The sequence below is a fragment of the Petaurus breviceps genome, unplaced genomic scaffold (genome assembly GCF_028583685.1).
Source record: "Petaurus breviceps papuanus isolate PSGF00001 unplaced genomic scaffold, PetGlider_PUasm1.0 126, whole genome shotgun sequence".
Taxonomy (NCBI): Eukaryota; Metazoa; Chordata; class Mammalia; order Diprotodontia; family Petauridae; genus Petaurus; species Petaurus breviceps.
Genome location: NW_027185655.1, coordinates 69,962,413 through 69,974,873, shown reverse-complemented (window position 1 = coordinate 69,974,873; position 12,461 = coordinate 69,962,413). Strand labels below are relative to the sequence as shown.

General features: G+C 38.5%; 2 protein-coding genes across 5 annotated transcripts in view; one reads left to right on the top strand and one right to left on the bottom strand.

Annotated features, from left to right (window-relative positions):
• Window positions 1-3,235, top strand: part of GALNT7 (polypeptide N-acetylgalactosaminyltransferase 7) — a 204,966-nt gene extending 201,731 nt beyond the window's left edge. For both annotated transcript variants that reach the window (XM_069096884.1, XM_069096879.1), the window contains exon 12: window positions 805-3,235. In XM_069096884.1, the coding sequence (XP_068952985.1) occupies window positions 805-942 (138 nt within the window). In that variant the 3' untranslated portion in view covers window positions 943-3,235. The remainder of the gene's footprint in view (window positions 1-804) is intronic.
• A 6,591-nt stretch (window positions 3,236-9,826) lies between these two features.
• HMGB2 (high mobility group box 2) lies at window positions 9,827-12,199 on the bottom strand. 3 transcript variants are annotated; one of them, XM_069096894.1, is made up of 5 exons: window positions 12,042-12,199; window positions 11,299-11,466; window positions 10,954-11,099; window positions 10,622-10,796; window positions 9,827-10,365 (listed from the first exon to the last, which is right to left on the bottom strand). In XM_069096894.1, exons 2-5 carry the CDS (start codon window positions 11,446-11,448, stop codon window positions 10,213-10,215), a joined length of 624 nt encoding a protein of 207 aa, XP_068952995.1. In that variant the 5' UTR covers window positions 11,449-11,466; window positions 12,042-12,199; the 3' UTR covers window positions 9,827-10,212. The 3 variants fall into 3 exon arrangements, with proteins under 3 accessions (XP_068952995.1, XP_068952998.1, XP_068953004.1); XM_069096897.1 differs by having other exon boundaries at window positions 11,299-11,470; window positions 12,043-12,198; XM_069096903.1 differs by having other exon boundaries at window positions 11,992-12,197.
• Window positions 12,200-12,461: the final 262 nt, after the last annotated feature.

Sequence of the window (12,461 nt, the reverse complement as noted above, 5' to 3'; positions counted from 1 at the left end):
CTTTGGTCTGGGCCAGGGAACCATAACCAGAAAAGAACACTAAGGTATCATTGCTAGAGATAAAAGGATATATTAACTTCCCAACTTGTGATTCTTTCTTTTTCCCAAACTGTCTTCCTTAGCCTAAATACCTATTTGCACGAAGGTATATAGTACCTTGTCTTTTTTGAACTTCTAGTGTTAGTTATCTTGCTGAATCCTATCTTGCAGAATCTTAAGCATAACTTTACTAACGTGTGAAATGAGCACAATCATTCAGTAGTTTGAACATTAGTTGACATTGCCCTTCTTTAAGATTGGAACCTCTCATTTTTTCTTGAGTCCTTCAAGATTCAGGTCAAATCTCACATTCTACAAGTGTTTCCCAATGCCCTTAGCTACTAGTGCCTTGGCCTTTGAGACTACCTTCCGTCTACTCTCTGTAAATATATGTATGTATGTATGCATGTATATTTATATGCTACATATCGCTAGATCTAGAGAAATGTGTATATAATCTCTATATGTGGCTATATCTAAGATATACATGATATGTTTATACATATACATATATGCATATATAGTATAGAGGGAAGTTAATCTCAAACAGCAAGGTACTAGTGGCTGGAGAGACTAGGAAAGACCTAGAATCTAGAGATACACACACACACACACACACAAACACAACACACATACATACATCCTCAGCCTCTTTTGATAGCAGGTATTTCAAGACTATGTCACCACACCTGGCCATTAAAAATTGTTGACTCACCAAAAAAATCCAAATGTAAATTTATTTATTGCTTCTTTTTTTCCCCCTAGAATCTACACAGATTTACCCACATTCCTTCAGGAAAGTGCTTAGATCGCTCACCAGTTCTGCATCAAGTATTTCTTTCCGATTGTGACTCTAATAAATCCACGCAAAAATGGGAAATGAACAACATCCTTAATGTTTAGAACAGAATAAAACAAATAACCTACCTACTGACACATTAATTTGTACAGGACTGAAAATAGCCTGAAACCTGCTGCAGCTCCTCACTTTGTACAGCTCCAAACCTGGAACCTCCTGACGTTTGAAGGACATAGACGAACTGTGATAGTATGATAGCATTATCATCTGCAGTTACTGTTTACAAAACTGCTTTTACCTTAAAACTTTGTAGATGTTTACATCTTTGTGTTTGTTTGTTTTAAGACGATGTTGGTAATTTGTGCTCCTCTCAGCTCTGCAGAATGGGAACAGAGCTGGAGGCATTGTTTGTTACCTTCTTTGGGATTACACTCAGGGGTCTGAAGGCAGTTTTTTGTTGTTGTTTGTTGTTGTTGCTTTTAAACACACACTTGAAAAAGGGTTGGAGTAACCAGACTTTAATATATCACTTGGTGATTATCAACCTGTTGTATCTTTATTTAATTTTACATCTTTTTCAAGCACTGCCACAGGTTATTAGCCAGGGTGGCCTTCCTCCACAATCATGCTGCTTTTTTGAAAGGTGAATTTCAACACATTTAGTGCCTCTTTCATTTCTCAGTATATTTTTCAAGAGCATCTGAGGAAATTTATAGTATGGTTATGTTGGAATTGTCAACTATTTAAGGATAATTTTCCCACCCAGAAGCTTACGTGCTACCATTTGCAACCAACTTTTGAATGTTATATAGCATATGTTAATGGAAGGCACAGACCACCCCAAGGGTACTTTGTGGTGTGTCAAGATTTTGTGGAATTAAATCTCTTATCTGCTGGCATTGCTAGAACCTGTGTGTCACCACCAAGCCCTAAAATACACACAAAAAAAAAAGACTATTAAATGGAAAATGTTTCTTGAATGACATTTGGGGTTTGGTATGCCTGGAGTTCCAGGTATGTTTAAAAAACTGTAAACATTTCTCAGATTTGAATCCCCCCCCCAAAAAAAAGATGAAGTTAAATTCTTCAAAAGCTCCTTCAGAATTACAGCTAGAAATTTCCAAGCACTTGTTAGATCAAGCCTTACATAATTGCTATATATCATAAAATAAAAACTGTACAACTTATGAAGCAAAGAATGATCTAACTATTTACATCTTTGTTCTAGATGAAATTCACTTGAATAAAATGAACTTTTCTTTAATATAAAGAAATATTCAAGATGATAATCATTAAAAATATCAGCCATGTTAAACAAATTCCACAAACATTGTACTATACTTGGGCATTAGGTTTCTTTTATTACTATCTTTTTTCAAATTCTAAACTTCTTTAGGCTCATTATTTTTGCTTGATTATTTTCCCCATAACAATAAAGGGTACTTTTATTTTAGATGTTTTTCTTCCTTCCTCCCTTCCTCTCACCCCCTCATACTGAGAAGACCTAATACTAAAATTGGTCTGATTTATGTTTCTAAAAATTCCATTATCCAAAAGTACAAAGAACAAATAAGATTCATAGTAAAAGGCAAATTGGACTTTCACTCTGAGCATGCTAATACTTAGTGAAAAGTCTTTAGAATCCACTCTGACAAAGGAAACAATCTTCAGAGCTTTAAGAACATTATTTACATGTTGATTTTTACAATTAGCTAATTTTGAGGTTATTGCCTATTTTTGAAAATCATCTAATGTTAAACAGCTCAAACAGCATACTTATTTATAAAGCTGTATTCTGTCATTGTATTTTGCTACTGATTGGGGATCTTAAAGCATTTCAACTTTCATTCCCTTGTAAGGATGTTTTATACAAATTCTAAACTCAATCTAAGGGAAGCTTGCTGGGATAAACTAAGGAATGTGGGTAATTTCATTGCTTGTTATACGAAAAATGATTCCATTTTCCATGTTAAGTAGATTATAATTGTGCTAACTATGCATAGGCATAAGAAAGGTGGCACAGACTGTGCAAGTGTATTCTAAATGGGTATTTTGTTCAGTTCGTTAAAAGCTGACACTCTGTGAATATGATTCTGTATCCTGCAACTGCCAACTTTACAAAACAAAACCATCAGAAACTGTTGCAGTAATAACTTTTCTACTTTAAACTGCTTTGGAAATAATTCCCATATCCTTGCTTTGTAAGTTGATAATATCACTATGCATTTCTACACATTTTATAAATTTGATTTATGCAGATTTTGATACACTGTATGTTTCTGTAGAAATTGTATAAATATTCAAAGTTTTATTAGGGGTAAATTTGGGAAGCTTATGTACATCTTAATTCTGGGTTGCTCGTTTTTTAGGTGAGAAAATAAAAATATTGTATTTTAATTTGTGGTATTTTTAAGTTGCAGTTTTTCTAAATGTAAAAACTTAATATTTTTTCAAAATGGAAATACTTTATTTTACTGTCTAGAACATAATCAAGGCATATGAAATTTCCTTTTAGGAATATAGTAGTTTCAAATGTAGTACATTTATAATAATTTTGTTTCAGACAGCAGAATAGCACTTCACATGCTTGAAATACTCACATTATTTTACTATAGTTTGGAGTTGTTTAGTTGAAGGAAATGTCCACACTGATGAAATCTCAGATCTTTGGACATAGAAAATCACTGGCCTAGAAGGGGACCTCAGGTTTGCCTATGGTTCAAAATAAGACAAATAAATGGCTACTAGGGGAAAAATTTTTCCAGGGGTTGATTTCACAACTTCTCTTCATAGCTTATTTTAGTGTTTAATCACACTGACAATCCAGCCAAAAACTTTATGAAGATTACAAAGAAATCAAACAGAATCAAGCTGATACAGTTTTAAGCAGTGGGGAATCAAAAAGCAAAAACAGTCCCTCCACCCCCACCCAATATACTTAACTCACAATCTAACTGGGGAGAAAACATGTCAACAACCAAATTAGATCACAAAAAACATGGAGGCAAAGGAATAATAACTGGTAAGATGACTAGAAAGGTGGGAAGGGGCCAACTTATGGGGGACTTTTATAAAAGTCAGACAGGGGACACAGTTCCAGATATCCAGTAATAGGAAGCTGAAGATTTGAGAAGGGAAGTCAGGAAAAAGGTATGGGCTGGATAAATGGATCTGAAAATCTTCTGCATAGAGATAGCAATTGAATCCATTAGAGCTGATGAGATCATCTGGCAAAATAATGCAGAGAAAAGTGCCCAAGACAGAATCTTGAGGAATACCCACAATTAACAGACACAACTTGGAAGACCCAGCAAAAGGAGCCTAAGGACAGGAAAGAAGTCTCACAAAAACCTAGAGGAGAAAGAATATCCACAAAAAAGAGGGTGATCAGGTAGCAAAGGAATCAAGGATGAGAACTGAGAAAAAAACATTGGAATAGGTGAATCGGTGAGTTTTTTGAGGATGTAGAACAGATGGTCATTTTGGAGAAGAACAGCCAGTAGACTAGTGAGAGTGTGAATGATGGAAGGGGCATCTGCTGGAGAAGACGAGATAGCGTGGGATCATTTGTGCTAGAATTTGCATTTAGCAAGAAGGGTCACCTGTGAGAAAGGGGTGGAAGAGTAAGAGAAAGCATATGAACAACATAATATGAGGGGAGGAGCTCTTATCAATGACCTTTTTTAGTGGACTGAGGCAAAGCTCTCTACAGACGAGAACTATGGGACATTTGAAGATGAAAAAATGTAGTTGCATAGAGAAATGAAAAGATTACCTTGCCAGTGAGAGCCCAGTTAAGAGTGTGTAACAACATTTAGTATGGTTTCATGATTTCCTTCGTCTTTGTTCAGTAACAAGAGAAAGGTGGCACAATGGTGGAAGTCATCAAAGGCAGGGACTTGGCAGGACAGGACTGATAGCAAGGGTAAGGAAGGGGATTCAAGACGATGATACTTAGTTGAATTGACTTATCAAAGGGATAAGATGGAGGAGGGATAAGTGCAACCAGCACAACATGATGGCATCAGAAAGAATTGAGGGATGGGGATCACAGTAAGAATGAAGAATAGTTGAGTTGGAGATTGTAAAATGGAGGGAAATGACCAGAAATTACAATCAGGTAAAAGAATTTCAGAGTTCTTGAATATGGAAGTGGAACATTTGTGGGTCCATGGCAAGATTAAAGGGCATGACTTGTTTAATTGAAGCAGGGTGGAGGGAGATGAGTCAAGGGAAATTAATAAATTGAGGAGTTGGGAGTTTAACATGTTTGAGTATCAATGTTTAAGTGCTCTTAGCATGAGGGCAGGGATTGAGGAGGAAAGACTGAGCCAAGTACTGAATTCCTTGAGAACGGAAGTTAAGTATCCTAGAAGTTAGTAGATTACAGCTACTAGAATCTTAACTGAGTGATAAATATGAATTGAACGAACTTCAAAGGAGAAGTTGGTGTGGCAGAATCTGAAAGTAGCAGTGGGGAGCAAGTAATTTTCCAGCCTCCCCATCATAACAGAGTTCAGCAAGGAGTACAAGTGCAACCAATGCTGGAAAGGGCAGTCATAGATATTAAGTCATCAGGAGGAAATCAGATCTCAATAAGATAACAGGAACAAAAAGGAAAAAGTTTAAGATGAAAACAAGTTTGTTATTCCAGAACACAGTGAAAGGGGTGGTAGCTCAAGTGAGACATTGTGGGAACCGGAGATAAAAGACAATAAGGGATGGGAAACAAGTTATGTTTAATGGTAGCTGGGGGTTCAGAAATCACTGAAATACTGAGGGCATGATGGGAATGGAAGTAATGTAGCTAGGTGGCACAGTGGATAAAGCACTGGTTCTAGTTAGAAATAACTGAATTCAAATCCTGCCTTAGAAACTAGCTGTGACCTTGGACAGTCTGGCCATTTCAGTTGTAAAATGAAGGTAACAGTGAGTCCAAGCAGAAACAGGGATCACACAACTAACAAGCTTATAAATGGGCAGTATTACCTTTGTGGTTTTACCCACCAGAACTATAATTATTTACTAACTAGGTGAACAATGGTACTCACTTGTGGCACATACAAGTAGCTTCCTTCTGGCTCGAAGTGATATGAAGAAAATTAATGAAAATTCTTTAATACCAAACAAGGTGATTGAGGGACCAATTATCACTTAAGATTATAGCTGCCTCATATATTTTACTGGGTTTTAATTTGGAGAACACTAGCTTTGTACATGGAATTCTAACTAAAGCTAAACTCCAATTAGATTAGAAATTTGGTTTTAAAAACTTAAGGTGAATTTTTAAAAGGTTTAATAGATGATAGAATTACATGCAACATTACAAATAAAGTCAGACTTCTTAATTTTAAATTTGGGATGAGTTGACTCAATGAGTAATGTTTTTTATAGAGCTAGTAAGTCATTAAACTTGGAAATGGAAATTATGCCAGGGTTTTTTTTTAAAGGACCTCAAGAAAACAGAAAGGCAAGGGGTTAAGAGAAGGGGAGAGGAGTGATAGTAGAGCAGGTAGATTGGGGAAAGGGGTAATCAGAATGTATGCTGTCAGGAGTGGGGAGAGGAGAGATGGGGAGAAAATTTTGGAACTCAAAATCTTGTGGAATTGAAAACTAAAAATAATTTTAAAAAAAAATCATTCTCAGAGAAAAGAACCTAGAATTCAAGAGGATTGAGAAAAATTTCTTTCCCAAGGTATAAAAGAGGGACTTTAGCTAAGCCTTGAAGGGAGCAGGGAAGCCAGGCGGTGGAGATCAGGAGAGCATTTCAGACATTGGGGTAGTCTGAGCAACAGCGGAGACCAGTGTCAATGGATCTTAAGAGTACATGAAAGGGAGTAAAGTGTAAGATGCAAAGGTAGGAAGGATTCTAGTTGATGAAGGGGTTTAAAAGCTTCTGATCTAAAGAGCATTATGTTCCCTTAAGCCAAAGCCCAGACTTCCATTCAGAGAAAGCAAAAGAATATCTGGCTAAAATAAAAGGGTAAATACCATCCTGACCATTACTACTGCCATTTTAGGACTTAGATATAGTGGGAAAAAACAAAAACAAAACAAAAACTCAGTAGATCCTCTTGTCTCACTCAATATTGCAAAGCTCTTGGGCAAATGAAAATTCATGCCTTTGATTTCAAACTCTTGTAATTTTTAAGTACACTTATAATAGCTTGGGGAGGGATGTGTGTGCACACATGTGTATGTATATATGTATGCATCCATATCCAAACCTATCATTTTATTGGTCTAAGGAACTGACTGTACAATCTTAGTGAACTGCTGAAAAAGCACTGAGAGGTTACTCACCCACCATAATATAGTCAGAATATGTCAGAAATAAGACTTGAACCCATTTTCCTGACTCCAAGGTCAGTCTTATACCTAACGGTGCCTCTATTAGATCATTGTTAGAGAATTTTATTTGTGTAGTAGTATTATAAATAGCTAAGTAATAAATCACATTATTATTTCAAAAATAAAGTAAAATTTTAAAAATTAGAGGGGCATCTAGGTGGCGCAGTGAATAGAGCACGGGCCCTGGAATCAGGACCACCTGAGTTCAAATCCAACCTCACACTTAACACAAAAACTAGCTATGTGACTTTGGGCAAGTCCAATTGCCCTCCAAAAAGCAAAAAAAAAAAAATACATTAAAAATTAAAAAGGACTTCAAGAGTATATCTGGTCTAGTCTACTTAGGCAAGAAAGGTGTCATATACATTTGACAGATGAGCCAACTGAGGTTCAAGATTAAGAAATATGCTCAAGGAAGGGCAGCTAGGTGGCGCAGTGAATAAAGCACCAGCCCTGGAGTCAGGAGGACCTGAGTTCAAATGCAGCCTCAGACACTTGACACACCTACTGTGTGACTTTGGGCAAGTCATTTAACCCCAACTGCCCTCCAAAAAGGGGAAAAAAAATATGTTCAAGGAAGGTTATAAACATGGGTCCAATATGATTATCAAAATAGCTAGAAGCTTTATCTCCTTCAGGGTCAGCTCAAGATTAGTAATCAGGCTTCTTCTGGTCTTTTAGGAGTTATAGCTTATGCATAGATTTATTAATTTTAAATGAATTTTATTAAACTTACAAATCTGAAATAAAACTTAGGAAGGAATCATTATTGACTTCTATGCCAGAGGAAAAATAACCTTAAAGTGGCAGAATGTAATGAGAATTTCTTAGGCTACTAAAGAAACACCATTTTTGCTGATTTTGCTGGTATTTGTATAAACTTCCATTTATATGCACAATTTTCTCTTACACAAGTGGATATTTCCAGTGAAAATCCAGATCAGTGTGCGTTGGTTTTCAAACCAAAGAGAATGACAGTAAATCAAAAACAAAAACATGGATTTAAACTAAGAAAAGTTTGTAGAAATCTTAATGTAAGCAATGAATACCACTCATTTATCTATCCCAAGAGCTTTTTAAAGTTAAGATGCTATGAAAATTAGATACTATTCAGTAGCCAAGGTGAGGCAAGTCAATATACCATTATGAAATTTCCAACCCTTGTAACATGTCAAAGTTCCTTAAACAGTTTCTAACAGGAAATTTAGTCAGGTACTAGCAAATATAAAAAACTGGACCAAGTCAGCAATATCTCAAGTCCTGGCATAACTGGGAGCCTGTTTGGGTTAGGTTTCTACAATATACAAAAACAGCTACTTTGTGCAGAATATTTTTAATAAGAAACATTACTCCTCTGGGGAATAAGAACAGTGCTTAATTTGTATTTTTTATGATACGTACTTTTACACTCTATACTTGGTGTAAATGACACTAAACTACAAAACAAAATGAGCTTTCAAAAAAATCCGATTATCAGCTCACTGTTAAATATAGGTTTCTAACCTGTAATCATCTTGGAAAAACCAAAACAGAAAAACTACAAAAATAACCTGCCACCAAAATACTTCAGTTTCTGAAAATCTCAACCGTTAACATATTTCTGGAAAAAATAAAGGGTAAGGAAATGTGAAAATATCACCCAAAGTGCTTCTAAGAGGCAATTTTATACCATTTACAAATAAATCTAAATTTGAGTTACCACTCAAAAACATTGATCTTAGAACTGTTTCAACCTGAAGAACTGGGTTGGGGATGAGGGAATTCCTCTACTCATCTAATACAGCTGAAGTGTATCAACTAAAGTCCTTGTCTATTTGACTGAAATACTTGAAATTCAAATTAAGAAATTTATAGGAAAAAAAATAAGGGTAAATTGTTTCCATTTAGATACCAAGCCTAAATTTATATCCAACTAATATAGTAGCAAAATGTTACAAACTACACATAACCAAAGCTGAAAAAAGTGAGGAATGTGAATGTTAATAACGTCTATTTAGGAAATGGTGTTCCATATAAACTAAAAATTTTGGTTTGTGTTCAATTGCACCCTCTACAAAAATATCTCTGAAACTTTATAACCACTTAGCAGCTCTCATTTAAACACACTAGGCTGCCAGACTAAACTCATGACAACTGCTTCCTTAAACTAATAAAATTAGTACTTCCCCAGCACTAGAATTTGACCCACAATTTCAAATTCTAATGAAATTCTAACACTTGTTTTTCCAAATATGTTATGGTTTGGCCACTATATAGAAATACATGTGTGTGGTAAAATATATATATAGTTTTAAATGATTTCTGCCTCTGTAAAGAGTTTCAAGAAAAGCTCAGCTGGAAATTACAAAAAAAAATATAGCTGTAGGTGAACTGTGTTCAAGTTTATAGATGCTGAGAAAAGATTCTTTTAGCTTTTAAAAACAAAAACACTTTACTAGCTCAAGAAATTACGGGCCCTTTAAAAACACAGGACTTGAAGGGATCGTAATCATTTTTTCTGACCCCTTCATTTTATAGATAAGGGAGCTGGAGGCTTAGAGAGGTAAGTGACTTGCCCAAGGTCACACATTTTGTGCTATTTTTCAAATGACCTATCAGTCAAATTAAAGGTAGTGAAATTAGGACAATAAACAGTAGTAATGTACATCATTTTATTACAAAATATTTTATCTTAAAAAAACAAAATGCAACGTTCTATAAAACTTAAGATTTGCTATGATACTACTTCCTAGGGCTTTACTGTGCTACAACAATACACTGTCAAGAAATTCAAAAGAAACCATTAAATATGCAGAAACATTCAACATCAGAAGCTTTAAAATCTATCTGGAGTGGCCCCTCAAAAGCTCCTACTTACATTAAAAAATAGAGGTTCTCCCTACAAAGAATCAATCACGTTTACCTATACACAAGTCTGTACAGTTTTTATACTGAAGCTAACAATGAGCTGCACTTGAGTTCACATTCTTAGCAAAACAATGACTGTCAACACACACAAAAAATCTTTACAGCAGGATATTCATTTACTCTTCATCCTCGTCCTCCTCATCCTCATCCTCCTCATCTTCCTCTTCATCCTCTTCATCTGGTTCATTCTTCTTCTTAGATCCTGTTGGCCTGCCAGGGCCCTTCTTTCCTACATCTCCCTTGCCCTTGGCACGATATGCTGCAATATCCTGAAAAATAAGTATATTCTGATTTCAGCATCTAGAAGTATTACTTAACCATGTAACTAAAGAGCCAAGCTTCACGTGGCTATTAACCAATAATTCTAATGGAAAGTGTAGCTAACAAATACAAAGAGTATACCTGTTTCTGAAATAACACATAAAAAGCATTTTTAGATTCATAAAAAACTTCATAAATATGTTTACCAGCTTTTACCTCTAGTTTAGGAGGAGTAAAGATAAAGAAAAAAGATGCTTATTTTACCTTTTCATATTTCTCCTTTAGTTTAGCAACTTTCTGTTCATAAGGTAGTTTGTCTTTGGCTGACTGTTCAGACCACAGTTCCCCCAATTTCTTAGCAGTATCTCCAATAGAAAGGCCTGGGTGTTCACTTTTGATCTTTGGACGATGTTCAGCACAGAAGAGGAAGAATGCAGATCTGAAAAAATGAAGTACAACTTAATTTTAAGAAGTTTGCATCATTATCTAGGTACAAGAAATAGGTCCTGGAGGACAAACAAAAAAATAAGAACCTGCATTGAGAGAATTCGATTTACTGTGCACTGATGAAAACTCAAGGGAGTCAAACTACTTACGGTGGTCTTTTGGGAGCATTAGGATCCTTTTTCTTTCCCTTCTTATCACCTTTGGGAGGAACATAGTTTTTCATCTCCCGATCATACCGAGCTTTATCTCCTTTTGCAAGGTCTTCAAACTTGGACTTTTCTTTCGCAGACATGGTCTAAAGACAATCAACATTACAAATACGCTTAAATGCCAAGCAAATTTTAAACTCTTCCTTTTTAATACGAGCTTCACCATTCACTTAAACTGACAATCACTTGAACGGGATTTATATACATTTTTAACACAGCCTGAAGGGGTAAGAAGATCTCGCTTTCGGGCCCACACCTGCCGCCGCCGCCCCCGCCCCGCCTCACCTTCCATCTCTCCGAGCACTTTTTGGAGAACTCGGCGAAGTTTACCGGGGAGTCCGGGTGCTTCTTCTTGTGCTCCTCCCGGCACGTCTGCACGAAGAAGGCGTAGGAGGACATTTTGCCCCTCGGCTTGTTGGGGTCTCCTTTTCCCATCCTGACCCGCTTCTCTACCTTCGGGCGAGCAGGAAAAGCGGCGCGAGATCAGGATGCGCGGCTCAGGCCTGGATCCGCAGAGCCCGCCCAGCCCCGAGCCCGCTTCCCGCCGAAATCCTCCTCCGCTCCCCCCACAGCAAGCCCGGCCTCTAAGGGGCCCCTCCCCAGCCCCGCCTCCCTCCCCGGCAGGGCCAGGCCCGGGCCTCACCGACCTCGGACCCCCTTCCAACTCCCGCCCCTCTCGGCAGCGGCCGGGGGCGGAGCTCCCTCGGCGGGATAAACACCCAGCGCGCCCCGCCCCGCTCCCCTGCGACCCTTCCTGGGCTGCCAGGCTCCAGCTGCCGGCTACAGCCGGTTCCACGGCAAGGCCGCAGTGTGTAGACCCCTCACGGCCTCGGCCCCGGGGGCGGAGAGACTCTACATCCCTCCAGCGGGGGCCTCCGGCCGACCACATCCCCAGTGTGGCCTCTTCCAGCCTTCCCCTCCATAACCCCAGCGGCCCGCCGCCCGAGCGGAGTCGGCAACTCGAGTCCTGGCTCTAACCGCAGCAGCCTTGGGGTCTCGGTGCCCTCCGCGGGGGCGCTGACTCTTGCCTGCTGTAGGAGCTTCTTGGGTTCCTCAGGGTGTCCGGCGCGGTGCTTCCTCCTCACTCAGGGGCTCCTGCAGCGAAATGGTTTATCTCTAACGCAATCCCCAGCCTCTTGTTTTGCACAGTTCTCCCCGCCACTGCAACTTGATGATCCGCGTTATGGTCCCCGCCCCCCACACTCTTCTGATTGGCCTTGAGGACTGTTCGAATCCCGTAGGTCACCGCCCCTCTGAATCCCCCAGCGTCCAATTGGTCGACGGCTCAGTGCGCACAGCCCTCTCGCCGGAGCCTAGCATGTTCGGTTGCTCCTTCAGGTCGTTAACTCCTAGACCCGTTAGAACCGGTCAGGAGAGGAATGAAGAGCTCGGCCCTAATTGGGGGCGGGCACGGGTTTGAAAAGTGGCGGGCACGGCTCTGATTGGCT

Excerpts from the sequence above, each read along its gene's own strand:
- HMGB2 (XM_069096894.1), bottom strand. The coding sequence starts at position 11,448 with ATGGGAAAAGGAGACCCCAACAAGCCGAGGGGCAAAATGTCCTCCTAC. Across the intron at positions 11,100-11,298 it reads AGTGCTCGGAGAGATGGAAG|ACCATGTCTGCGAAAGAAAA; the intron begins GTGAGGCGGGGC and ends GATTGTCTTTAG. Across the intron at positions 10,797-10,953 it reads AATGCTCCCAAAAGACCACC|ATCTGCATTCTTCCTCTTCT; the intron begins GTAAGTAGTTTG and ends TCATTTTTTCAG.